Source organism: Lichenostomus cassidix, chromosome 13 (genome assembly GCF_008360975.1).
Source record: "Lichenostomus cassidix isolate B80296 chromosome 13, HeHo_3.0, whole genome shotgun sequence".
Classification (NCBI taxonomy): domain Eukaryota; kingdom Metazoa; phylum Chordata; class Aves; order Passeriformes; family Meliphagidae; genus Lichenostomus; species Lichenostomus cassidix.
In genome coordinates, this window is record NC_139494.1 from 16,376,597 (window position 1) to 16,404,067 (window position 27,471).

A 27,471-nucleotide genomic window follows, 5' to 3' on the forward strand; every position below is an offset into this window, starting at 1 on the left:
TCCCTTCCAAAGGAAAGTTCCTTTCCAAAGTTTCCTTTCCAAAGGAAAGTTCCTGGAAATACCAGGAGACCAAGGGCACATACATCAAACTAGCAGATGCCATTAACTGGTGTCACTCATCACTACACGAACAATGATTCGAGACAATATTTCCTCCACAATTTTTATTTTAAATTACAAAGGACGTTGCATACATTGATGAATTTGTATCTGAATAGAAGTGCTAGGGATCAAGGGTGACAGAGTAAACAAAGTCAATAGTTTAATTGTGCCTCTTTTCAAAAAAAATAAAACTGCACAACTATTAACCAACATTTAACATTGCAACTCTTAACAGATCATGCTTTGAACAAGGTAAATTTATTTTCTAACAGAGACAAGACTTTCAGTAAGTTTTTCTGAGCTCCAGTTGGAAGTTGATTATAGAATATCAAGGACAGCATTACAATCATGACCCCAAGCACAGGCGGAACAGGATGCCATGTTTTGTTTAAAATGCCTTTTTTATTTTTATTTTTTTTGCATCTGCATGTGCCATCAGCCTTAAAAATTCACCCAACCACAAATACTGAGCAGTAAGTTTTTCTTGGACACAATATTCTGGGAGGATAGATGATTCCATTCAGAATGTATGAATATCCGTCATTACAAGAGAGATTAAATTTTATTACTAGGTTCTGTTTCCTAATCAGAAGATTTTGATAGGGATGTGCTTTTGCCAATACCAAATCCAATCCAGAAGTGTTCCTTACAGGAACTATTTAAGTCACCCAAATTTGACTTTAAAAGATGCCCAACTACAAAATATTTCAACTCCAGAAAAACTCTGGACAATGATGTTATCTAAAAAGTTTGGAGTTTTGTTTCTTTCATGGGGGAAACAAAAAATGCAAGTGTGGCTTAAAATAGCTCTGGTTCCACTTTTAGCTCCACAGCTCATTAAAAAGACAATAAATGCAGAGTCAGTATTTGCTCCTGTGGAAGTTCATGGATGTGTAAGAGGCTGAGGATTGTAATTCAGAGTGCAAAACACCTTCTAGAAGCACTGGGGGGAAAACATGGCATGTTGTGAAATGTAAGTGGCAGAAAGATAGAGATTTTTGTATGCTGCAAAGAAGATACAGCCCAAAAGTGCCATCTTTGATTAATGGCACTGAAGAATCCCAATTTACACTGGGAGATATTCAAGAGTGGTGTTTTCTCAACAGACTAATGCCCTTAATACAGTTACAAGAAGGATCAGTCACCGAGGCAGCAACTGTTTGAAATGTACTTCACACGATCCCTGGGGTAAACAAAATAAACCTCAGCTGTGTGCAAGGCTGTGTCAACAAGCCAAGACCACATCTAGCAGCGCACTTCACGGGGTGATTCCAACTGAAGCCTCCAACTTCAAAAGCAAATCAAATCATGATCAGATGCACTCTTGAAACTCAGGTCTCAAGGCCAAATACAGATCCTGACATTCACGGTCCAGAACTGGGTTGTGCCTCAGCAGAACTTCAGGAAGACGAGCAAGCACGTTTGAGGAACAGAACTGCATTTGCTATTTCTGCTGGAGGCAACTTGGATACAACCCTTGGAAATTCTCCTGATAAAACCTTTTAGAGCTTTAAAAAAAAAAAAAAGCTATGTTTAAATGATTTATGGAAAAGAAAAGCACATCCAGTCATTATGGTCTGTGAATAAGCTAAGTGTTTCATTAATGAAGGCAAATATTGGATAAATATCGGGGGGGGGTGTCTTTTAAAAATAAATTTAAAACTGACACCTCTATGTTTCAGAAGTGTCTGTTTGCTTTTAGCTTAGTTAAAAGACCTTTCATCCATTTTAGGTTGGTTTTTTGTTTGTTTGTTTGCTTTTTTAAAAAAACCCCAACTTTTCCCTGGCCCTCTCAGAATGGAAAAAAGTCAATCTATAAATTAGGAACTGAACACAGCTGAGCCTGACTCTCACATCAGCTTTACAGCAATGCAACTTTATTAAATCACAATGATTTCAACTGGTATGATAAGAAAATCCAGCCCATCCACACGTAAACATAGCTTTAGTAGTAAGTCTCTCTCATCCCAAAAAAAACAAAAGTACTCACCAAGTATCAGTAAATGTGTTCAATAAACCATAAAAGGAAGCGTTAGCAAAAGGGGTTTCGGGCTAAAAAACACCCTTCAGGAGCACCCCCACATTTTGCAAGGCCATTCAAAAACTGGTCTTCCATATAAATACAAAAGGACTACCGAGAGGAACTGAAATCAGACCTATCCGCACTCGCTCCACGACGCTTACATCAGCTCTGATTCCATCTCAGAAGCTTCGACAGGTTCAGAGGGAATGAAAAACACTTAGTTCTAGATGTACAAGTAAGGCACAATATAAAGCCACATCATCATCTGTCATGAAGGGAGGGGGGAAGGACGAGGGTCATACATGGTACAGCAGAACAAGCAGCCCATCGATTCCAAGTGTGGCACCTACGTTCAGACTGACGAGATCTCGACAAGAGCAGTTATGACAGCATGCTTTTAATAATATGGAAACAAATCCTAGAGAATCCAGTGTATCAGAAAAAGGAAGAGCTTCTGGTTTGTATTAAATCAAAAAATATATCATTGTTTTTGGATATAGGATTAAAAGTGAATATTCACAATGCCTACACTCAAAAACAAACAAAAAAAAAAAAACAAAACCCAGGACTTCGTTAAGATCCACATACTATGTATGAACACTGAAAATCTTTAGAAAATGGACTTCTCTAAAGATCACCCAATAACGCATGCCACAATTGCCAAAAAACAGAACATGTACATTTGTTGGTTTTTATACCCTTATAAGATTTTCGTTTGTGATAAGTATACACTAAATGTATATATTTTAATGACACTAGAGGAAGCAGATTGTTACTGGCATTAAAGTACAACCATTTCTAGACGGTTTAAATGCCACAGAGTCCCCTGGTTAAAATGTAAAGCTGCACAGCTTGCCTATGTCACCTTTATGATAAAGTTAAACCAGCAAAAGGTCTTATCTTTACTCTACATTTTACTGCCAGGTTTTATTTATCTCAAGTATCGCTGCAGCATTCTGACCAGCCCAGAGTTAGCAGCAAGTGGCAGGAATCATATAAAACGCAGTTTCTTTTTTTTTTGTTGTTTTTTCCTCTTTTTTTTTTTTTTAAACAAAGTGCTTTTCTAAGATATACATACATATAAATAGTTACAAAATAAAGTGTCAACATTAAAAAGCTCAACTATTTCAAAGCTTTAACTTAAAATAATACATAGGAAACACTGAAATGCGAGGGTATGGAACTCACTAAAGATTCAAAGTCTACTTTGAAATGCGAGACCAAAATCATAGTCTGGTTTTCAGACAAAAATAAAAAGCTATAAAGTTGTGTGTTGCCCAGGATTCCCAGGCAGTAAAAAAAAAAAAGAAAGGGGCTTTTAAATACCTTGTCAGTTGAATTTGTGACAGAAGTTTTTACCTGATTTCCAACTGCTCTCTCCTAATGTTCAGAGATGCTGCCTTGCCTGAAGGGTTTGGATGGAGCACAGGGATGACAGTGCCCATCGGGAAGGGACAACTGGTGTGTGCCAACCCTGCACAGCCACAGGCTGCACCTCACAGGACACATTCTCTGTCGGGGTTTATGGGCCCTGGGCAGCTCCACAAAAACTGCACCAACTACAATAGGAACACAGCAGCCCCACTGTGGGAAGCAGCAGCCAACTCTCACCTCACCCCAACAACAACAACACAAACGCCTCAAACGGAAAACAACCACATTCCACTCAGATTTTCCAAGTCTTAAGTGGATTTACAAAGTTTTGCCTAAATTGCCCTGGGTATTTGTTCAGCCTCTTGTAGGAAAGACTTTCTGTACAGCTCAGTAGTGGTATTTTGGCCTCCTTCTCCCTTTTGAGTCTTCCAAAATATTTAGGTACAAAGTAAGCTGTGAGTGTGGCAGGGCCACCACCTTCACCGGCCACTCTTCCTACACTGTTACCAATTCAGGCTTTTTTTTCTCTTATAGTACAAGCTTGGATATAAAAATAATCTACTTATAAACAAAAAGGAATCACAGTACAAACAAACTCAGACAAACTAGAAATGAAGTGGAGAAGTTCCCCAAAGGGAGTGGGGAGAAAGCCTTCATGGACTTTTGCATTTCTTTTTCAGCAGCTACATTTGAAAATATTTGGTATTTCTATTTTCAGTAAACAGTGTTTTGTCATCTTTAAATAGGGAGAGAAAGAAGAGGGAGGAAAAGGCGGGGGGGTCCATGAAACCAGAGAATGATCTTGCCTTGAGATAAAGGACTTTCTCATCAAAGGCTAAAGCTTTTAATCTGTACGTTAACACTGACTACAAAGCCAACTCTTATTAGCAGAAGAGCAAATAAGAACTTTGTGTTAATATTCCTCAATCATAGAAACTACTGAATTAACAAGAATAAGTCACATATAAGTCTGAAGAAGCTAGTTTCGAAATACCTGTACAAAAATATAAAAGTCTATAAATTTTTTTTGTTTTGTTTTGTTTGAAGCCTGTGTTGATCCTTGGAAACATCACATGCATAATAATACATCAACTGGAAAAGTGGCAACTAAGGAATTAGATATTTGTAGCTCTTTTTTTTTTCCTCTTTACATATATACACGTTACAATAAAAATAATTTTATTTTGGTTGTTTGGTGGAAGTATACTACAACAAGCTAAATACTTTTTTTTTTAAATTCTCAAAGTCGAAAACTATTTTACCAATAGCTTACTAAAATCCAAATATATTAAAATCTCCTACAGTAAGTGCAGAGAAAAAAGATTTAAAGACTCCAAGACGGCCACCAACTTATCTACCATGGAAGCGAACTACAAGAACAGCAAAATAATATTGTTATGTATGAATGCTCCTTCTGTAGATAATTGGACCCAAACAAAAAAATTCACAGTTCAGTAAGATCCCTAACCCTGACCTTTAATTTTTTTTCTTTTTTTCTTTTGTTTTTACATTCAGTACAGTATCATATAAGCTGTGCAAAACTTTACTTAGACTGGCAGTTCGCCATATCAGTTGCATTTGTCTTTGGTACAAAAATAAACAATCGCATTAATGTGCAAGTATTTGTTTTCTTCCGGCCAAAGTACCGAAATTGAGTTTTCTAGAGCCATCTTTTATACAATACATAGACTCTGTGGCATATATCTACATTTTCAACATATTCCTATATACATTCAAAAATTTTTAAGAGCTGGAACAAATACATTAAAACCTAAAATCTCACCATCTATACAGCTTGGTTTTGCCCCTCAGGGTTTTTTCTTCATACAAAACTTTACCAGCTTATACTGATAGCTCTCCCCACAAAATACAAGGCACAAAGAATATACTTTTTTTTTCTCTTGCTTGCACAGACATTTAAATACTATATTAAGCTCAGAAAATTAAAGTCTTATATGGCACACTAGCTCTAATGCTGCGTGTGCTATGTACAAGTTAATGGTTGCAAAGAAAGCTTACTGGTTTTTTTTTTTAAGAACAAGAAAAGAAAAATCCAATTATTAAAAAAAAAAAAAAAAAGAACAAAGAACTCCCCAAATTGACAGCTTCACCAAAAAAATGCTTCCTCTTATTTCACTTGGACCATAAACCTGTCACAATGTCTGGCATATGCTAAAAGTTTTCACTAGCAAATCCATGGTTTTACTTCTACAACAAAAGTGATATATTCTGGTCCTAGATCATTTGAAAGAGAACTCTCATTTCTGCACTTGAGCTTAAAGCAGCTTTGAAACTATCTGGTTTATGGTCCAAAAATGCTCTGCAGCATTTTCTACCACGCTTTGATTTGTTTTCCTACACTGTTATTTGAAACCAATGGAACCTACTGGTGAGTGTTTACAGAATGCTAAGCTGACATGCAGACCAGAATGCCATTTACAACGAGGAACTCGACAGCACAAGTGGAACCTGACCCGGGAACAGCTCAAGTCCTGTCCTAAACTTTTGCCATTGGTATTCGGAGTCCCACGAGGCCACCTGTGGGGTCTCCCTCTGCTGTCTTCTCCAGGACTTGGTTCACAAACTCTGATGTCTGTCCAGCTACAGGAAGTCCTGAAAGGGGAGGGCAAGAGAAGCTGCTCTTAGGTCACATTCCTACAGGTGACACAAAGTCAGGGGACACTCTGGCTGGGACAACTGAAATTAGGAGAAGGTTCTTCCTTTTATTTCAGAAATTGTTTGCAATCGAATAGAGCGAGCCCAGAGCTCCATCAGGATGAGCAGAGGGATGGAGCAGCTCTGCTGGGAGGAAAAGCTGGGAAAGCTGGGATTGTTCAGCCTGGAGGGGAGAAGCTTTGGGGTGACAGAACTGTGGCCTTGCAGCACCTGAAGGAGCTACAAGAAACATCAAGAGAGACTACTGACAAGGGCCTGGAGGGACAGGAGGAGGGAGAATGGCTTCACACTGACAGCAAGTTGGTTTAGATCAGATATCAGGAAGAAATTCTTCCCTGTGAGGGTGGGGAGACCCTGGCAGAGAGTGCCCAGAGAAGCTGTGCTGCCCCTGGATCCCTGGAAGTGTCCAAGGCCAAGTTGGACAGGGCTTGGAGCAACCTGGGATGGTGGAAGGTGTTCCTGCCATGGAAGGGGTGGGATGAGATGAGCTTTGAGATCCCTTCTAACTCAGGGCATTTGTGATTCTATGTTTTCATATCCATGCAAATACAGGAAGTTCACTGCTTACCAAGAGTGTCTTTAATAAGTATGTTCAGCTTTTGTTCCATGTTGATTCCTCTGTCATCTTTAGGTACCTGCACCCGATTAACTATTTCTTGTTTAATGGAGTTGATGACAAGGAGTAAATTATCTGCAAAGAAAAAAAATGGATTAGCTTTCCAGCACATTCCCCTGGAAGGGATTCATAGTTATTCACACATAGATATCTCTAAGTGTCAAAGGTGTCACAGCACATTTACTGAAATATTAAATGTAATAGTTGACATCAAATATTATAACTGTTTTCGCTAATATTTACAGTACATGCACACATTTACATCATTTACATCTGCAAAGTAGCTCAACAATGCAAGTTACCCAATTTAAATCCACTTTATTCAATGGAATGGTTTTGTACCAACAGAATTGCTGGTTTGTACCAACTCTTTTCTCCATGACCCAGGTTACATCACAGTACAAAACACAGACTTGTCCAAACAAAAGAAAAATCAAGATGGGAAGAGTTGTATTTACCATATTCCGTGTTGAGACCCCAGAGTTTTACTTTATTGGCTTCATACTGGGCTTTCTTTTTTAGTCTACAAGCCCTATAGCAAGAAGAGGGGAAGAATTAGAACACTACCAGAAATTCAGGAGTTCTAAGAGCCACATGAACTTATCAACCAATCCTCCCAGAGCTGATGCACAAACACATCCATCCTCCCTCACCTCCACAGGAAACACTCTGCTACCTGCATTTGCTCACATTTGACACTCGTGGGTTTTATCACTGTTTGCCCCCCAACTAAGGAAGCCAATTCCAGAGGAAACACATCCTTATCTTGGGAACAGACAAACCACAGCTCCACAGGTGCCAGCTGCCCTGCTTTCTGATAAACTGCTAATTCCCATTTGATACACTGTAACTCCCATTACAGGAGCTGCCACACAAAACAGGATTTCTTCAGGCAAAACTTATTTAGATCTCAGTAATTCAGTTGTAGCAATCCAAATTTTCTCCTGCCTGCAGCTCTATCCAATGCATACCTGGAAGCCAACTTGTTCTTTTCTTTCCTTGACCTGGGTCTGGCAGTTAAGGGAAGTTCACTGACGGGTGTCAGGTCACTGATCACCTTATTCAGCTTCCTCAGCTCGTTACCAATCTGGAGGAGCTTTCTGGGGTTGGGAGTCAGGTCTTCCACATCAGTCCTCCGTGACTTCTTGGCTGCATATTTTCCTGTTTTAAATACACAGAAAAGGGGATTGAGAAGTCAATAATATTGACTTGAAAAGGGAATTGAGAAGACATAATATATACACAAACCTGTGAGAAAACACTCTTAAATATGCATTTTTCGGGGGCAGTTGAGGTTCCTTTGTTCATGACAGGAGAATGGGCCGGAATCAGGTGATCCCCGTGGCCTCCCACAATAGAAACAGCATTTCCAGATAAAGAGCTTTGTACAATTCATATTCTATTCAGATCAGATAAGAGCAAACACTGCTGGCCAGGCCACTGGATGTGACAGAGAACACACACACAACTGTGCTGAAAAATGTATGTCACAAGTTCAAACCCTGTTGTTTTGCTCCAGCTGCAAACTTGTTAACTCATACTCAGCCAAAATATCCTCCTGCACACTCAAGTGGATTTAATTCCTAAAAGATCCTATTGCTAAAGGTCTGTACTAAGAAAGAGTGCTGAGGCCTGGTAGTGAAACAATCTTCAGTGATGCTGAGATGAAATGATCCACATAAAGGCCAGTTAACCCCTTTTATTGTATATATTTGAAGATCATTAGGGACTGGTTTTGCACTTGACTTAAAGGTCAAGTGTCCCAAGTGTCTGGTGGGACTGAGTCCTTGGTTATTTGTTGTTTAATAACAAGTACAGAAAAATGGAATCACAGAGTGGTTTGGGTTGGAAGGGACCTTAAACTCATCTTTTTCCACTCCCTGCCACTAGACCAGGCTGCTCAGAGCTCCATCATGAGAAAGAGCAGTGATAGGACTTTAGGTACTGATCTTTCCTACAGAACAAAGAGGCTTTTCAAAACTAAGGAAATTTAAAGGCTTTCTTCCCGGAATAAATCTACAGGTAACAATAATAAAAAAATAAACCTTTTGATTTAAGAGAAGGCCAATTGCCATGTTAAAAGCAGTAATTTTCAACTCTAAGGGAACATTAACCTTTCAACCAGGGAAGTTGGTTTAATTTGCTCCTCCAAAGCCAAAATCAGATGGAGCAGCCTAAAAGAGGTCCTGTGACAAGAAAACAAAAATACCCCTAAGAGTGGTTTGTTTTGGGTGATGTTAGTCATGTTTGTGGTGCAGTAATTGCTCACTGGGAATAAATCACAGTTATTAGAGCAACTGGTTCGAGTTTCTAAGAGGGCATCTTAAGGAAATAGTTTATTCCCAGAGGAGTTACTGCTTCACTGTGCTGCATTCACAGGGGGAAAACAAGGAGGGAGGAGCAGAGAGAGACAGTTGTGCCTTAGTGCTTGTCCTCAGCTCATACCAATCCCCCTGAACTTGGCATCCCAAATCCCTCACAGCCTCCTGCTAACACAGGCAGCACTGAAAGGAACAGCCACAAGGAGCAAACAGCAGTCAAGCCACCCATCCAATATTTACAGTATCACACTGAGAAAGCTTTGAACTCTCGGGGTTTCCACTGAGAGCCCTTGGAAGTCACAATTCTCAATTCATCCCCACTCCTCTGGAAGAAACCGCTCTGAAAGTCCCTACTGTGTGTTCATGTGCCTCCCTGGGGCACTGCAGAGCCCTGAGCAACAGAGTTACACTGTTTTAATGACTGAGTTTCATGGCCCAAACACAACTTCTCACCACTTGCAAGCAGGGGAATTTGGCTAGCGAAGGTGTCACAAAGAAGAAGACAGTCACTTGTGATTAGGACTCTCCTCTTACCATGATGGAGCCCATTTTTCTGGTACATGTTGCTGGGCAGTGTGTCTCGATTCCACTCGGATGGCCTCAGCATCCTCTCCTGCTGGGACGGCGTCAGCTGCTCGCTGTACTCCCAGAAGTATCTTCGTTTGCCTCTTTTCCGAGAGGATATTGCAGTCATTTCTTTCAAATCCTCCACAGAATCGTTTTCATACCCTAAAAGGATGCAGGGGGTTGTTTATATGCTGGTGACAGAATTGTTTGCAGCCCTTTAGCAGCGGACTGAGGATTCAAGTTAAGAGCAAAACCACAGACAGCTCTGGTTTGCATTATGTAACATACTTGGTTTCCAGCATCAACTGCTCCTGGGTTCTTGCCTTAAATCCAGGGATAGACAGAGCCTCTGACAGTGCTTCATTAGTTGAAAAAACCCAAATTATTTAGGCATTGAAAGCCCCTTTATGTTCTCTGACCTCCTCAGCTCTTGTCCCCCACAGTCCCACCAGTGCCAAGTACATGGAGCAGATTTTGGACAGTGTTGTCCCATCCCGAGAACTTTCGCCATGAATTGGCAGGAATACAATCTTAACTCACCTCCACGTTTGACAAAAAGCATGGGAAGAGAAGCAGATAATAAAGACGGATTAGCAAAAGACTATAAAGAAAAAAATATTCAATTATAGGATACTCTGAGTTGGAAGAGACTAAAAAACATGGAAAGAGAAGCAGATAATAAAGATGGATTAGCAAAAGACAATGAAGAACAAATTATTCAATTATAGAATACTCTGAGTTGGAAGAGACTAGGATGGAGTCCAACTCCTGCTGTTCCTTGAGTCCAAATACCTTCAGGGAATAAATCCAACCACTGAGCCCTACTAGGCTGGAGAAAAGGGCTCTGTTATCAGGACAGTGACCAAAGGACCATCTGAGCTGAAGGGATCTGGAACTGTTCAACCTCTTCCTCCTCTTTAGTGGGATGAAGAGAAATAACCCTCAGTAAAGCTGTACAATATTTTAGAGGTGAATTCAGATGCACTTGATAAGATGAACTGCTCATGAAGGACATGAAAACTGTAATGCCACAGTCCACAGCCAGAAATATTTTACCATAACTATGTAAACACAAACCGCAGGTTTTCAAACCCCAGATATGCTTTAGAAAACAAAGATAACCTATGCTGAGGTTAAAAAAAGACTCTCAAACCACTGCCTTTTGTATAAAACGCTAATAGTTCACATTTACTTAAAAAAGGAGCATTTCTAACAATCACACACTCTGATTGGGCTTAAAGAAAAGGAAAAGCCACCCATGCATGGACTGCAGGCTTAGCAAGCCTTGACCCCATATGCTTCAGCTCTGCTTCATCTTGCACCAGCACAAAGAACACTTTCTTCTTTCTAGAACAGTCCATTCAATTAGTCTGTTTGCACTTGAAAAACCAGCTGAAAGAGGAAAAACAAACTTTCTTGCTTTGGTCTGACTCTCACGTCATGACCCAAAGTATGGATAAAAGTCAGGTATGCAAAAGGATGAAGTCCATCCTGACGTTCTGTTTCTCATAATTTCATCAACTCATTTACTTTGATTCTCTGGTTTATTGGAAAAACAGGATTTTAAAGGCAAATCAAACAATGAAACATGCTTTAAAAAACAGTTTTGTTGTATAGCCAAAATTATTGACAATTTACATTAAATACAGTTTCAAATACCATGAATATTTGTAACTGTAGCTCCATTTTACCCAAAAGCTGTTTGACACAAGTATCAAAATACTCTCAAAAAGATCCCTGACTTTCCACCTAAAAAACAAGCTCTATAACTCATTATACAGAAATATATAAATTGAGCCCATCTTCATGACAATGCAGAATTAATCCAACCAATGAAAACAAATCTCTGTAAGAGCTGAAGCGTACAAATGTACAACAAGGTTAAAATCAGGACTTCCTGTTTGCTTATTCAAACTGTAATTAAGTTAGCAACTTAAATTACATTGACTGAATACATCCTGCCTTGCAAGCCCAACACTGAGCTGCTACCATTATGAAGTTACATAAAATAATCCAGTGCAGCGTCCTAACCTAACACCCAAACTTATTTAGCTGCTCTGCACTGTGTTTATTCCTCCTCTTAGCAAAGATCATAGAGCAGGGCAGGCTTCTAAGAAATCTGAAAGGGTTTTTTTTTGTATTTAACTTCACCAACCCCTCCTGAAAGTCTTTATTCCCATCCCTTACTGTGGTTTCGGGTTTACATTCACCAGGGTTAAATGAAGTAGAACAGAGAACAGTGTGCACATGACTTCTGCATCTCACTAGGTGAAAACCCAAAAATAGCCCCACTGAAACAAACCCAGAGAACTCCTCCTCTGAACCACTTCACCACAGAGGCTTCTGGCAAATCATTTCGAGTGGTTTTTTCCCCCAGCTGATGGTCCAGGTGCTCAGACTGATGTAATGCAGCTTCTTAAAACAATCTCTGTCTCTACAAGCACTTTTTCACTAATTTCTTCTCCAGTGCTATTGACAATTGAAAAAAATTGCTGCATTTCCCACTTCTGGAATCTCCTGACAACTTGATAGCAGAAACGGTCATTTAAAAGTCTTTCTACTAAATGAAATAGGAAAAATATACTAAGTAATAGCAAAACCCCCCCCATGTTTAAATGCTAGAAAAGGCCTGGGCTGATAATTCCCATAATAAACTACCTTTGCAGGGGACCAAAATTGCTAAATCTGAGTCATGGTGATAATAAAAACACTGTTGTCCAAACTTGCCTGAGAGCCAGCCACATTTTTAGTTATTTCTCCTTCACTTTATCTAAATATTTCCTCAGATAACACTTGAAGAAAGTGTTTCATTCACTCTAAAAACATACATGAAGAATAACCAAAAGCAAATTATGCAAAAAATAACATGAGAGAGCCAGCAACAACTAGCAGATTTTTGTCCTTTCAGTAAATTACATCCTCACTCAAGACACCAACTGATTTTGCTTTCAGTGCTGTGGAAGGTTTAATTTTCTCTGCTCTGCCTATTTTTAGATACTCTACCCACAGTGTTTACCTTTAGAGATAAAAAAGCGACGCAAAGCACAAGAGTGACATCATTAAAATACCTGGAGATGTTACCTTCTAAAACAGACAAAACATAGGAGAAAACGTTTGATATCACTTTTTAAATTAATATTAGTAACTTTTAATATGAATATTTTTATATTACTTGAAGTGAATGGCTTTAGGCTTCATTCATGGAAAGCTTGGATAAGCCCAGCTGCTCAGTTACTGCTGCAGAATGTGGATTGTTTTGTCAGTAAAATTGTGAATAAATGCCACCAACAGCATTTGACACAAGCTCTGTTTTCCATGGCTCCCAGGGCAACCCAGCTGGAACAGCTGCTCAAGGCCCCAGAAAGCAGGGGGAGTTCACTCCAGAAGGGAGGAAGAGGCTTTAAAATGCTAATAAAAACGTGTTGTGTGCATGCGAAAGTAACATAAAGGGCATAATGCTTAAGGAGTTTTAATGCCAACTCAGGAAATCTAATTAGAAAATAATTTCATCAGAGAGTTCATTATGACAAACACTGACAAGCTTAAGGGAAGCTGCTGGTCTCAACAAGGAAAAATTTCAGCTGCTTTATTCCCTCAAAGTTACATATTGCCAAATGTCTATTTTAATTCTTATAGTCTATTACGAAGCATTTATAAAATGCAAATATAGTAGTATTTCTTGCAATTAAATAGATACTTGGTTACAATCCTGTCCCCTTTCCCTGCAGATTTTACTGTTATACAATGTTACTGCTTTGTTACCTTCTAGGTGAAGGTTAGTTCTTATTTCTGCTGTTAGAGCTCCATTTCTCCAGGCAGGAGAGAGGAATTGAGTATCCTCTGAAGAACCACTAAGTGTTACTGCTGAAAACCAGCAAGAAACATTCTGTTAGTTTCAGTGGCAGCTATTCTTTGGATTCCCTGGAAAAACTGTACCTGCAAGTAGGATTTAAGTAATTGTGAAATCATTTCACTCAGGATATGATTTCATCCTCACAGATCCAACTCTGGATAAATTCCAAGCTACAAGTACAAGAAAGCTCTGCACATTCTACCACTGAACCACAAAAAAGGCAGCCACACTCACAGGCAGCTGCTCTAACCTCAGCCTACAGCTGGGCTTCCTGTATTCTCTATTATTATTTTTCTTTCATGACCACAGCTTATGTAGCTTTTCACCAAACAGGGCAACAGAGACCTTGTATACTTTGAATTAATCGCGTTTTGCGAAGCACTTAGAAAATGTAGGATGGAAGTTCACAACTCAAGATCAGTGCTGCTCATCTGTAACTATCAGGAGTTCAAAAGCTTCCCTTCCCACTCAGAGGACAAATCCATCAATCCTCCACATCACCAAAGCCCAACAATGCTGGTACCTGGTTCTGAGAAAGTGTCGCTGATGTCATCGTCCTTATCGTCCTCGTAATCTTCTTCCTCATCATCATTTTCAGACAGCTCGTGCTCACTGCCAAATCCTTCATCGTGGTCCTCATCTTCAATATCATCCTCATCCTCCTCCTCTTCCTCGGGGTCTCCTTTGGCTGACTGCTCCCCCAAAGTGTCTGTTACAAAAAGAGAGTAATTGTGCTCTTCTTTCTTCTGCGACGAGTCCGACACTGAGGTGCTGGCCGAAAGACTGCTCTCCCCCACGGCCAGCCCCGGCGTCTCCTGGGGAGGGCTGAGCAGCAGCTCTTGAGTCTCTTTAAAAGGCAAACCAGGAGGTGTACTGTGGCCATGGGGGGCCTCAAGTCCTTTTCTCTCTTGTCTCTTTGCTACAGCCCCACAGTAGCAGGTGTTCTCCTTCGCTGCGTCGGCGTGCGCCTGGCTCAGCACGGGTCTGCTCTGCGGCAACGGGTTGATCTTTACCTTCGCCTTTTTGACGTAGTCTTTACATTCAACGTGAATGTTCACCTTCTCGTTGCTGTACACGTTGGTCTTGGCCATGATCTGTGTGCTGGAAGCAGGCTGGCTGGCAGCTTTGCTGCTGGCCTTCTGGGCACAGTCCGACAGCGCCGCCTCAGCCTGCACGTTCTTGGAGGAGCAGACCGGCGCCGCTGCCCTGCTTGCAATTTTTTTGCCAGGTAACAAAGAATTTAAAGGGTTTTGTTTTACACTAAAGAGCAAGTCAGGGTAATAGAGTGAATCCGAGACGGGCTGGGAGTCCTCGCTGTTCAGCTGAGCCAGTGTGGGTGTTTTGCTTATCACCTCTTCATCCTGGTAGGGGCTTGAAAAGTCATCAAGGCCCAGGTAATCCACCTCTTTTGTTCCCCAGATGTCACAGCTGGTTAATTTAGTGTACTTAGTTAGGTCTTCACAGTAGGTATCCCACTGCTCCCACTTGGAGGTGAAAGCAGCTTCTTTGTCCAGGATGTCCGTAAAAGACTCCAAGTTCTCAAGGTCTTTGCAGTCCTCCATGGAAAGCAAGTTGTCCCTGGAGCTTTGCTGATAGTCCATTTCTCTGTCCTGTGAATGATAAGGTAAGTTAAAAGTTAATGCAAAAAAAGGATTCATCACCTGTTTCCTTTACTTAATCTAGTATGGAGAGCTAAATTCCACTGAAGTGCGAGAGAGTGATGACATAGGAAGAGACCTCAACTTTCAACTAAAGCTTCTTTTGAGGGTCAGAATGAAGTCCAGCTTTTGTGCTTGAGCAATAGATCTTTCTGAAGACACTGCTCTTCTAATGACACCGTATTTTCCTGCTATTGCAAATTCATCTGTTCATCAGGAACTAAATCAGAACCAATATCCATGTATTCAAAATATGAAAGACATCACAGGCATCTCTATAATCTAGGTCAACCTTTGCTGCGTGCTTAACAGAATAAACTTGAGTTTACCAGTTCCTGGAAAACCTCATTCTAACATGACCAATTAATGACCATGAGTGACCTTTCTCCTTTGATGCAGGGAGAAGAGAAAAAAGGGAATGCTCACATAAGCAGCTCATGAGTCAACTTTTATTTTGCTTCCCCTGCATTCACAGCTTGGGTGAAGCAGAACATAGCAGGGAGAAATTGTTCCCTGTGAGGGTGGGCAGGCCCTGGCACAGGGTGTCCAGAGAAGCTGTGGCTGCCCCTGGAAATGTCCAAGGCCAGGCTGGACAAGGCTTGGAGCACCCTGGGATAGTGGAAAGTGTACTTGAGCCTGTCCCAATGGCCACTTGGAAGAAATGCCTGCTGAGGAAGCATCAAGTTTGCTGGACAAGCAGTCCAGCTCTTCCCTAAGCAGCAGCCAGCAATAATGAATACTCTCCCATTACTGAACATCCTTGAACAAACACCCCTCTATCACTACAGGAACTTGGTGTTAGCAAAAGAGAGGAAGCTCTGGACACACAGGTGACCTACCAGTTCATACATGAAGTCTGGATCCGAGCTGCTCGCCAGGAGATCTGTGCTCATCAGAGTCTGCTCTGAAAACAGGTGGCTCCGAAAGGCATCCCCAAAAGGAGGGTCCATTCCACTCACACTGGGCTACAACACAATGGACACACATGTCAAACATGATACAAAAAAACCCTCATTGTCTTCAACAAACAGAAAGAGGATCATCATTTCCTCCTAGTCTCTGCAGGTTTTTAGCTCCACAGATAAGCACATCATTCCCCAGGGCCAGAGAATGCTTCAAGAGCAGCTGACAACATGCAGGAGCAATCAAAGGACATTTCTATTCATCACAGAGCTGCAAGAGCATTCACTGCTCCTTCATTCTGCCCTGTTGGTTTGAAAGTCTTATGTCTGCCAAGTTCTGGGATATGGTGGCATTTGTAGAGGATGAGGGCCAGTCCTGGCAAGATCTGGGAGTATCAGTAGGCAGGGCCTTTCCCCTAATACAAATAATTTTGTACTAAAGCAGTGTAGACTGTGTTTAGAGCCATTAGAACTCATAAAACTTCCATATGGAATTGTAGCAAAAGCACAATTTATGACAACTAAACCAAGAGTGTTACCTCTCTCTCAAGAACGAAGTGAAATTTGGCAAAAAAAAGCATTATGCAGGATGACTGGGCATGCAGGGAATGGGCAGCAAGGCCTTCTGCTACATTTAATTCCAGACCTCAGTTTCTCCTCTAGACACTCTCACCCTGAGGGTTGGGAAGGGAGAAAACACTGTGCTGCTGAAAGTCATTCAGTGTGCTGATGTGTGAATCACTGCAGTAATAAAAGGCTGCTCTGCTCTCCAGGCATCCTCCCTCATCAAGAAACAGCTTGGCTGAAGCTTGAACAAATACAGGACCAAGAGCAGCACCACAGCTTCCACCACAGACACTACAGGGACCCTACAAAATATCCATCCTTTAACCTCTTGCACATTCTCCCTGCTAGTGCTGGTCAAATTTGTTCTTAAACAGAGGCAAAATAATTTACAGAAGCAAATAAAATCCTAGCAGACTTACCTGAGGCATTTCCAAGCCCAGATTCCCCAAATCCAATTCCAAACTTCTTGTTTTATTCACTTGTAGATTCCTTTCCAGCTTTACTTCAGTCTCAGGGAGTTTACACTGTCCATGCAATGAAATTTTTCCTTAGGATAACTTCAGTTCACCCTGATGGAGCTTTTCTATTTGTAGACTTCTGTGCAGAATAAACACAGCAAACCCCCAAGGAGGTGAGTAATCCTTCACCAACACGGTGAAAGCTTAAAAAACAGCCAAAGGCAAGAATTTCCCCTGAAAAGTGATTCTTCCTCATGCTGGAATGTATAGAAATTTTTTTCCCCTGCCATCTATCATTGAATGAAAACACACAGATGCTACAGAACAGAGTTGCTGCAAAAACATTTTTGGCCAAGTTACATTTTGTTGCCTTTTTTCCCTCACTGCTGAGACCAGCAGCTCTACAGACACACCTGAAGAGAAAACCCTGCCAAACTGGGAACAACAACCAGCACACTGCTGGGTATCCAAGAGAGAGACAACCTTTATGACTAATGCAACAGAGACAATAAACTCTAAAAATGTCTCAGGCAAAAGTCGCAAAATACAAATTTCAGAATAGGCAGAAATGCTGTTTCAGTGATATCTCCTCCTTTTCTTCAGGGATGAATCCATCCAGCATCAGATAAGATTACATCAATCACTCACATAGCAACATCTAGTGGTAGAGGATCACAGAAACCATCCAGCAGCAGAGTGGAAGAGACAGACTTCCCCAAGAGAACAAATTAAAAACTGTGCCAAATTCACAGCTGTCTAAAAAAATATCTTCTCTATTAATTCAAGTAAGGCATATGTTGAAACTGGACCAATTTAACTACTGGTAGTTTTACCAGTTTAGGAGTTTCTGTGGACCTGCTCAAGTTCAGATGTTTATCTAACAACCCTTCCCAGCCTCATATTCTGCTTAATCCTGCATTTTGAGCAATGTAAGGAAAATCCTCACTCAGCATTGCTCCTAAATCAGACTTTGGTGCAATCTGCTCAGGCTGTGTTTATCTCCTGTTCCAAAAAACAAATAGTAAACTGGAAGTGTTCTCCCACAGCAGAGCTGTGCTCCAAGCCCTACCCCAGCAGCACATGACAGCATCCCCGTGATCATTGCCACCTTCAGATGGCATCTCTGCTAGTTTGTCCTCTTTAGCATATGGACCATCAGACTGTGGTAAAAACAGACACTATGCAAAGAAGTCTTTACTTAGCAAAACAGCCTGCTTTGCACACAGCAGCTGGAATAGAAAGAACAAGAGTTACACAGGAGTTCCCAGTTGAACCCTCAGTACCCCTGCCAGAGTGGCCATTCCTCACAGGATCCTGCAGTGAACGAGCCAGTTCCTTCCTGAGAAAAGCTCCTTTCTGCTCCAAAACCTCCAGGGAACCCTTTACTTATGTAAAAGCGACATTTAAAGTGAAGTTTGTGTCCCAGGGCAACGTGCCTCAGCAAGCCCCTTCTCCCTTCACCCAGCAAAGCCACACCAGCAGGACTGGTCCTTCCCAGTTGGGGACATGGCAGGAATGACTGAGTCACTTCTCAGCCTCACCTGAGCTGGGAGAAAAGACCTGTTCTTCAAAACAAACACATGATGTTCCCAGACACAGAGAGAGGTGAAAAGGATATTATTCTCAATGCCAAACACACCTGAGCACGTTCTTTCCAGACCATCAGGTGAATACTTTGACAGCATCACCACCTCGTGTGTTCACAAGGAGACTGCCAGGATTCTCCATGAGGAAAAGGGGAAAGAAAGGAAACATTTGCTGCTTCTTCACTGGTTATTCTTTGTTGGGTTTTTTTGTTAGAACACGGACCTCAAGCCATTCCACACACATCTGTCATCTGTACTGACACTGATTTCAGTAATAACCAACCAACACTACCAGGTGTCAGCTTTTGGATCACTTCCAAATCCTCCAAACAAACATTAAAGGCTCAGACTCCTTTTACCATCTCAAATACTGGAGTGATAAACTTATTCCCCATTTAAGAATGACAATGCATGTCCTCCCAGGTCAAAGCTGTGTATCAGCTAATCCGATTATTCCCGTAATTCTCTTTATATTTCATTCTTGACATTTTATAATAATATTTAAATGTGTCTTGAATCCCAGTAAGATCTAGTCAACTATTCTACAACACAGGACTTTTCTGAGTAGCTCTGAGGAAGAGAAAAACACAGTGAGGCCATGAAAAGAAAGATACAGCCTGAGGGAGCTGCACAATCCAGGCATCCTTCATGCTCCCAACAAAGCAGCCCTACTTCCAACTCCTTCCCAAATTTCCCAGAAAGCTCAAGATCACCATTAAAAGACTCCTGGTGTTGATACTTAACTACCAGTGTTTCTTCATGAACTGGTAAATAAAGATGTATAGCACAAGTCAGTGACACATATGGAAGCACAGGTGTGAAACTGGAACTTGCTGTGGAGGAAAGGAACTTGTAGACTGCAGTTAAAGTCCTGTTTTTACAGAATTTATCATTACTGGCACTTTCAGCCCAAGACTGAGTTAGAAAAGAATAGTCCAGCTGTTGTGTTCTCTATAATGAATGCAGCTCTGAATGAACTCAAAGAGCTGTGGCAGAGCTCAAGTACAGCAGCACTAAGAATTATTGGAGATAAATATAGCAGGAATTTCTGCTTCAGGACAGTTTCCACTAATGCCTTCCATCAGCCTTTCCCAAATGCAGAGACACAGGTGGAATACAGAGCCTGAGGCAGTGGGCAGGGTGCTGCTCCTCTGGCAACAGCCAGCAGAGAAATCAGATTAAGGTGATTAAGGAGGCAGGTCTGGAGCTGGTTGTGTGTCTGCAGAGCTGGACTTGCATCAGTGCCCAGCTCTGCTCCCAGTCCTGCTCCTGGGAGGAGACTCCTTCCTGCACTGGGGGCTGAGGAAGGTCAGCACACCTGAGGGAGCCTACAGCACATGGGGAGGGATTATTGATGAGGGTCTGGAGTGACAGGAGAAGGGAATGGCTTCCCACTGACGGAGGGCAGGGTTAGATGGGATATTGGGAAGGAATTCTTCCCTGAGAGGGTGCTGAGGTCCTGGGATAGAATTCCCAGAGAGGCTGCGGCTGCCCCTGGATCCCTGGAAGTGTCCAAGGCCAGGCTGGACAGGGCTTGGAGCAACCTGGGATAGTGGAAGGTGTCCCTGCCCATAGCTGAGAGCTGAAACTAAATAATCTTTAAGGTCTTTTCCATCCCAAACCATGCCACGATTCTGTGATCTCGGGAACAGCTATGTTTATCTAACATTTAAGAATTTGGACTACTGATGGAGGCATGGCTGTGTACATACACTGGTTAAAATCCCACCAGTCAACAGTATGGAACCAAAATCTGTTCTGTAGAGCTAATACCTAATTAATCTAATGACAAATCCTAATTAAAAATAATCTCCTGTATTTAATATTTACTTCCCAGATCCCAAGACAGCCGGGAAGACTGAATTTCACACAGTGGCACATCAGGTGCATACCTGGGATTACTGGTCCAACCCAGCCCACAGTAGGAACCAAACTCCAAATATGCAGCATGAAGGACACACAGAGCAGCTCCCATGGATGTGCTGCTTCCCTAGACCAGCACAACACCCTCCTGCCACAACCCAGCACCTCCAAAGAAGCCCCTAGAAAACCCCAAACTGCAGCCTTCAGCTCAGCACCTCTGAAAGTCTTCCTCGGCCACCTGTGTGAATCATTTGTACCACAGCTGTAACTAAAGTTGCTATTTCTGGCCCAATTCAGCTGTGTATTTTGTGCCACTGGAAAGGCACATGGAGCGTGGCTGTGCTGTTTTGCTGGCTGCACAGTGCTTATTATCCCAGCAGCTAAATGCCTGCTGTAAGTGCATTACAGGAACAATTACACTTTCATGATGGTGACTGCATCACACAGCACAGCTTGTCAAAGTCACAATTTTGATGCAGGTATAAAAAAAAATAGCTCAAGAGAGCCTGCCAGTACTAAATCTAAAAGCTCAGGCTGAAACATTCATGGTCAACTCTGAATTTCAGAGAAAGCACAAAAACTATGCCATGTGCTTGGAAAGAACCATTATGTACCATGCAGTGTTTGCTGTATCTGGACATTTTATGAAATACTGCAGTTAGAGATGCAAGAAGTTCTCCTGCACTTCTCTTAAAAACATTTTTTCCTTCCACAGTTTGTGCCAGCTTGTTTTCTATTACAGAACACTCTCTGCTCAGGGCAGTCTTCAAGCTGAGAACGTGCAGGCTTGCCCAGGGTGGAGTCTGTCCCTAGAGGTGCCCAAGGAATGCCTGGACGTGGCACTCAGAGCTCTTCTGGTTGAGAAGGTGGGAATCAGTCATGGGTTGGACTCAATGGCCTTGGAAGTGTTTTCCAACCTCAATGATTCTGTATTTTTCTTACTTTTGTTTCTGAGTAATGTTCTTTTCTTTTTATACGATTCTCCAATTATTAGTCAGACTTTTAAAAAATTCTTTTACTTTTCTCCCCCACCACAAAGACACTAAGTTTATTAGTAGTATTATTTCATAGCAGTGAGCAAAGACTCTCTTAAAATGTTTTCCTGTGTTTCCACCCACTGCAGTCTCATTCATGGACTCACCAAAGCAACCAAGTCCCACTGCCTTCTTGGTGACGGATTTCTATTAAAATGCCAACACAAGCATCTAAAGCACTAAGTTCTTTGCTTCTTCTATCCCGGAGAGAAAACATCTGCTCAAGACCCCCAGACCTTGAGTTTGACGGAGCTTTGCCACTTAAAAGAACTAAAGATACACAGATTGTTTCACTTCTTCTAAGCCTCTTCCCTTCAAGAGAGGGAAACTGTTACCTCACTGTCTCTGTTCCCTTTCCTCCACTGACCATCCCTCCCCCCTCCAGTGCTATTTTTCCAACCCTACTTGCCCACAGCAGACAGACTTCAAGACCTAGAAGTGATACCTCTGAAGAGAAGCTCTGGGCTCCAATCACCCACCCACCACCCCAGGCAGCAGAGCCCATGAGCCCCAGAAGAACACAGAACTCATGGAGTCCCTGAGCCAACAGCAATTCCCAGCTCTGGGGAAGCTCCAGCAAACAGGCAGATCCCAGTAGTTGATGGAATCAGAGTCACAGAATGGTTTGGGTTGGAAGGGACCTTAAAATCATCCAGTTCCAATCTCCCTGCCATGGCTTCTGCTATCCCAGGTTGCTCCAAGCCCTGTCCAACCTGGCCTTGGACACTTCCAGGGATCCAGGGCCTCCCCACCCTCCCAGGGAACAATTTTTTCCTAATATCCAATCTAACCCTGGCAACGTAAAGCCATTCCCCCTCCTCCTGTCACTGCAGGCCATTTCAATATTCTCTCTCCATCTCTCCTGCAGCTCCTTCAGCCACTGAAGGTCACCATGAGGTCACCCCAAAGTTTCTCCTCTCCAGGCTGAACAATCCCAACTCTCCCAGCCTTTCCTCCCAGCAGAGCTGCTCCATCCCTCTGATCATCCTGGAGCTCCTGTGGACTCTCCAGCAGCTCCAGCTCCTTCCTGTGCTGGGCCCAGGGCTGGGCAGCTCTGCAGCCTCACCTGAGCAGGGCAGAGGGGCAGAATCCCCCCTTTCCTGCTGCCCACGCTGGGGCAGGGAGGCTCCTGGGGGCCAAGGCATGTCCAGCTCTCACCCACAGCACCCCCAGCTCCTTCTCCCAGGGCTGCTCCACCTGAGCATCCCCAGCCTGTGTTTATATCCCAGCCTGGACTGATATCAACCATCATGCAAGAGGCAGAAGCAAAATAAAGTGATTTTTTTTTTCTTTTTTCAACTAACAAACATTATGCATGGACATATTTTATAACAACTATGCCCAGAATAATATATTCCTACTAGGAGCACTTTTCTGTATGTTCTGGAACAAAGACTGAGATTTTATTCTTATTTTAGTGGTGAGAGTGGGATGTGCAGCATGTTAAACTTATTAGAACTATATTAACAGACTTCAATTAATTTTAAAAACTTGTTGGAGTTAAAATATTCATAGCATAAGCCTTTATTAAAATAACACTGTGGAGTTAAGGGAGTTGTTTGCACACGATAACCAGTAGTAAAACTAACATTCAAATTTTTCTTGAGCCATAGATTTCCCCTGAAGCAGGGTGGGGTGAAAGCAAAGACAAAAAACAAAAGCAAAACTAAACCACAATTCAGCTCCCAATCTCCAGCAATATCTACATCCCGACAGGATGGCTGTTCCCAAAATTTTTTTTCTGACAGCGTAGAGTCTTTCAGAGTAAGAGAAAAATTAATTCTGTAGTTCTCCAGGAAAAAACAAAAAGCAACACAAGTCTTATGATGAAGGGAACGGTACAGTCTGGTCTACTCTTCATACTGTGAAATTATGATTGTTATAGTCTTGTTAGAAATGGGGTATCTGTACCAAATACATCAAAGCCAGCAGCAAATCTGAAAAATGCATCCCACGAAAATGTCCAAAAAGTAAAAAACCCATTGCTTAAGAGTTCAAAACCAGGAGGATTAAAATTCAAATAGCCGGGGAAATTTTTATAGCTATGTCTAAACCTTAAATTTACAATTTTCAGAAAACTTCTGGTTTGACTTCCACGCCATTGCCAACTCCCAAGCACTTCTGAAGCAGTGCCAAATCTCCTTATCAAGGTTTGATGTTAAAACGTAATTTAGTTATGCTCCCCAAACCACAGAGCATGGACATGCCGGCCATGGGAACCTAAACCAGTGGGTTCCTTTATGTATCCCACACCATCAGTCCATAAGTGGGACAAAAGCTTCTATTTGGTCCCAAAAATTCCTGCTAATGCTGATGGCACTTCGATCTGTCCTTCAGGAGGCTGTTTGCCTCTCTCATTATTTATAAAACACCTGGGAAGGATGCTCAGGGATCTGATGCCTCTGCTGCAGATTGCTCTTACCAGGGAATACTCCTGTCAAACACAGAGCAATTGCTTCTCGGCTCAGGTAAAATACTGGCTAAGGACACTGTAGGAGGTCTCTGAATTACTGATTTTTATGCCTCTAAAAAGGAATCCCACTGACATTGTTTTAGCAGGAAAGGTTTCTTGCAGAGGAATTATCACACCCAGAGCAGCTGTGGCTGTCCCTGGATCCCTGCATTGTCCCAGGCCAGGTTGGACAGGGCTTGGAGCACCCTGGGATAATGGAAGGTGTCCCTGTCCATAGATGAGAGCTGAAACTAAATAATCTTTAAGGACCCTTCCAACCTAAACCATTCTGTGATTCTATGATTTATTTTCCACAGAAATTATGACTTCGCATTTAAGCTGCCAACAATAAAAACTGACCACATTTCTAAAGCGCCTGTGTCTGCCTCTCTGTAATTATTACTGTGAAGACACGTTTAATAATAATAATAATCATAATTAACCTTCCCCACAAGGATGTTCAGAAGCCCTTGGTTAAGCCACCTCAGAGGCCTTTAAAACCCAATCTTTAAACCATTTAGGAGTGTTTGAAAGACAACACGAGAATCTGATTCTGCTTCGCACGCTACGATTTCAACAAGTCACCCCTCGAGCGGCAGCAGGAGAACGATCACCATCGCTTTAAGCGAGAATCGCACATTTCAGCGCTGAGCGCTCCGAGCCGCTCAGCCTGTTGCACGGAGAAGGCTGAATAACCACCGTGTGTGCTATAGCGAGTGTGACAGCGAAATTGGCTTTGAGAGCGGATCGCTCCCAGCCGCCGGTGCCCTGAGAAATGCCGTGGGCTGCCGGGGAGAGGGGAGGGACCGGCAGGGATAACGCCCAGGGTGAGGAGCTTGGGGACAAAGGGGACATAATAAAGGTTAGGTTTGAGTCTTGGTGACATGAGGGGTTTTTGGTAAGGTGCTCCCGGCTCGGAGCCTCAGCGAGTTTAGAGCAGAGCCGGAGAGGTGTTGGACACCTGTGTGGGGAGACCTGAGAGCCGCGGGCGGTTCCTGAGGCGGCCCGGGGAGCTCGGGGATGTTTTCTAACGCAAACCTGCGGGGACGGGCTGGGAGCAGGAGACGGAACGCGCCCCGTGCTCCCCTCAGCGCGGGGAGCGGGACCCTCTGTGCGCGGGCACCGCCCCGGGCCGCTCCCGGCGCTCGGCTGGGACAGCCCCCCCGAGGCAAAGCGCCGCGGAGGGACGGGGCGGCGGGTGACCCCCGCGGGCAGAGCCCCGCGCGGTGCCCGTGTCCCCCCGCTGTCCCCCGGCCCGGCCCTGACCCACTAACACACCTCCGGCCAACATGGCCGCCCCGCCGCCCAGCGCCCAGCGCAGCCTACCCCGGCCGCCGCCGCCCCGCCCTCCGCGACCGCTCATTGGCTGCCTCCTCCGCCGCGCGCGCTCCCATTGGCCGCCGCGCCCGTCACTCACCCGCCCAGCGGCCCTTTCAAGCTAGGGTGAGGCGACATGTAAACAAACCCCCTCCCACCGCCCCGGCCGCGGCCCCGCGACCCCCGCGCCGCCAGCGCCGCTCCGGGGACCCGCCCGGCCACCCCCCGGCCCGCCGCGGCACACAGACCGCCCAGGGGCCCGTGTCCCGCGGGGGGGCGGCCCCCGGCCGGAGACCCCCGCCAGGGCTGCGGGCAGCCGGAGCGTACCCGCGCCGCCTGACAGAAGCCCCTTGCCGGGGTCGCGGCTCGGAGCGAAACGCCGTCCCGCCGCCCTGTCGTTACATAAACGCCGCGCGGAGCGGGGACGGTCCCGTCCCGCCCTGCCCCGCACTCGCAGAGCGGTGACCCCTCTCCGCCAGCTCTGCCCCGCAGCCCGCGGAGCGCAGCCGCCCGCCGGACACCGACCCGCCGGGCACAGGGACCCCGCCCGCCCACGGGTCAGCCCCGGCCGTCCCGGGCATTCAAACAGGTCGCAAACGGAGGAGGCGACTACGAGCCCGAAGAGCGGAGGAGTGCGGGACCTGCCGAGCCCTTCTCTGCCTTCTCGGGCAGCCTCGCCGCCCGCACACCCAGCGCTCCCCCGGCAGGACGGCGCTTTCCTCGCCCCGGCGCTCGCCGCCAGACTCGCTTTCCTTGTAAAGGCACGGGCCGCTCCTGCCGGGCGGAGGCTGCAGGAGACAGCGCCGACAACTCTCCGCTCAGCCCGCTCCGTCCCTGCAGCCCCATCTCCCCGCGCCCAGCCGGGCACCGGGCCCCAGAGCTCCGCTCCGGCTCCGGACTCCCCCCGCGCACCGCTGCTCTCCCGCGGCCCCGGCAGCCACACCCCCCCGGCGGGCGAGCGGAGCGCAGGGGCCGCTGCCACCATCCCCGTCCCGCCGCTCTCGGCGGCCGGGCGGACACCTCCGTCCCGCTCTCCCTCCCTCCTCGCAGCCCCCTGCCCGCCGACACCGCCTCCTCCCGCCGGACCGCCCGGGCCCCCCGACCCTCGGGCCCCCCGGTGTCCCGCAGCGCCCCGGAGCCCCGCGGCCCCCCCGAGCCCCTCACTCACCGCGCTCAGCGGGGGCCGCCGCCCCGCGCGCCCCGGCCCGGCCCCTCCATGCGGCCCCGGGTTTGTTTGTTTATGTCCCTTCCTGACGGGTTCCCGGAAATCGCGTGACTCGACCCTCACGTGGCCCGAGGGGGCGGGCGCGCGCGGGGGGCGGGGGGAAGGGGGCCGCGCCAGCCAATGGCGGGGTGTCGCCCCGTCACGTGACGGCGGCGCGGCGCGCGGGGGGTATTTAAGGCGGGGAGGGGGGTGCCCGCAGGCAGAGCGCGGCGGGGCGGCGGCGCGGCTGCTGTTCCTGCGGCAGTCTGGGCTCCTTCCCGACAGCCCGACCCTGCTCCTCTGCGGCCCTGCTCACCTACTTACCCTCTTCATCCGTCTGTCTTCTACCTGCAGCTCTGTATTTTTCCTACTGTCTTCGGCTGAATGCACAACCACCTTTCACAGTGACAGGTGGCTGGCCTGGACTGCTTCAGATACAACTGGAGAAATTATTGCTAATAAATATAATAAAAATAGACCCAGCCGTTCTTATTTTGCTATTTGCAAAGAATAAGTCTTCTATTCTTTAAAGAAGTTTTTGCATTTCCCCCCATTTCTTCTATTTTTGCCCCAGAGGCTCTGTGACATTTAATTCTGGAAACAACAGAGCAGCCACCCATCTCTGACAACTCAGCCCTTCACAGGAGTAACGTGCTTCCATGACTTCCCCTAGAGGAAAAGTAAACTTCCATAAAGTCTCCAGAACAATTTCTTGTGAGGGGCAGAGACGCAGATATTAGAATTTCCTAAACAATATGAGCAAAAGCAGTTACAAGTATTTGAAATGACCCTGACCTGAAGTCTCGCTCTACACATTGCCACGGTTTATGACTTTAAAATCTTCACGACTTCACTGTGGAGCCAGTTTCCTTCACCTTCCTAATTTTTCACCCAAATA

At 44.7% G+C, this 27,471-nt stretch overlaps 1 protein-coding gene across 3 annotated transcripts; it reads right to left on the minus strand.

Moving 5' to 3' along the window:
- Nucleotides 1-149: 149 nt before the first annotated feature.
- On the minus strand, nt 150-26,652 carry CREBRF (CREB3 regulatory factor). Of its 3 annotated transcripts, XM_085073995.1 has the most exons (10): nt 26,538-26,652; nt 17,079-17,256; nt 16,030-16,155; nt 14,056-15,142; nt 13,442-13,543; nt 9,647-9,841; nt 7,763-7,952; nt 7,250-7,323; nt 6,744-6,866; nt 1,958-6,112 (listed from the first exon to the last, which is right to left on the minus strand). In XM_085073995.1, the coding sequence occupies exons 2-10, from the start codon at nt 17,085-17,087 to the stop codon at nt 5,997-5,999; spliced, it is 2,022 nt and encodes a 673-aa protein (XP_084930121.1). In that variant the 5' UTR covers nt 17,088-17,256; nt 26,538-26,652; the 3' UTR covers nt 1,958-5,996. The 3 variants fall into 3 exon arrangements, with proteins under 3 accessions (XP_084930123.1, XP_084930121.1, XP_084930122.1); XM_085073997.1 differs by lacking the exon at nt 26,538-26,652 and having other exon boundaries at nt 150-6,112; nt 17,079-17,206; XM_085073996.1 differs by lacking the exon at nt 13,442-13,543.
- Nucleotides 26,653-27,471: the final 819 nt, after the last annotated feature.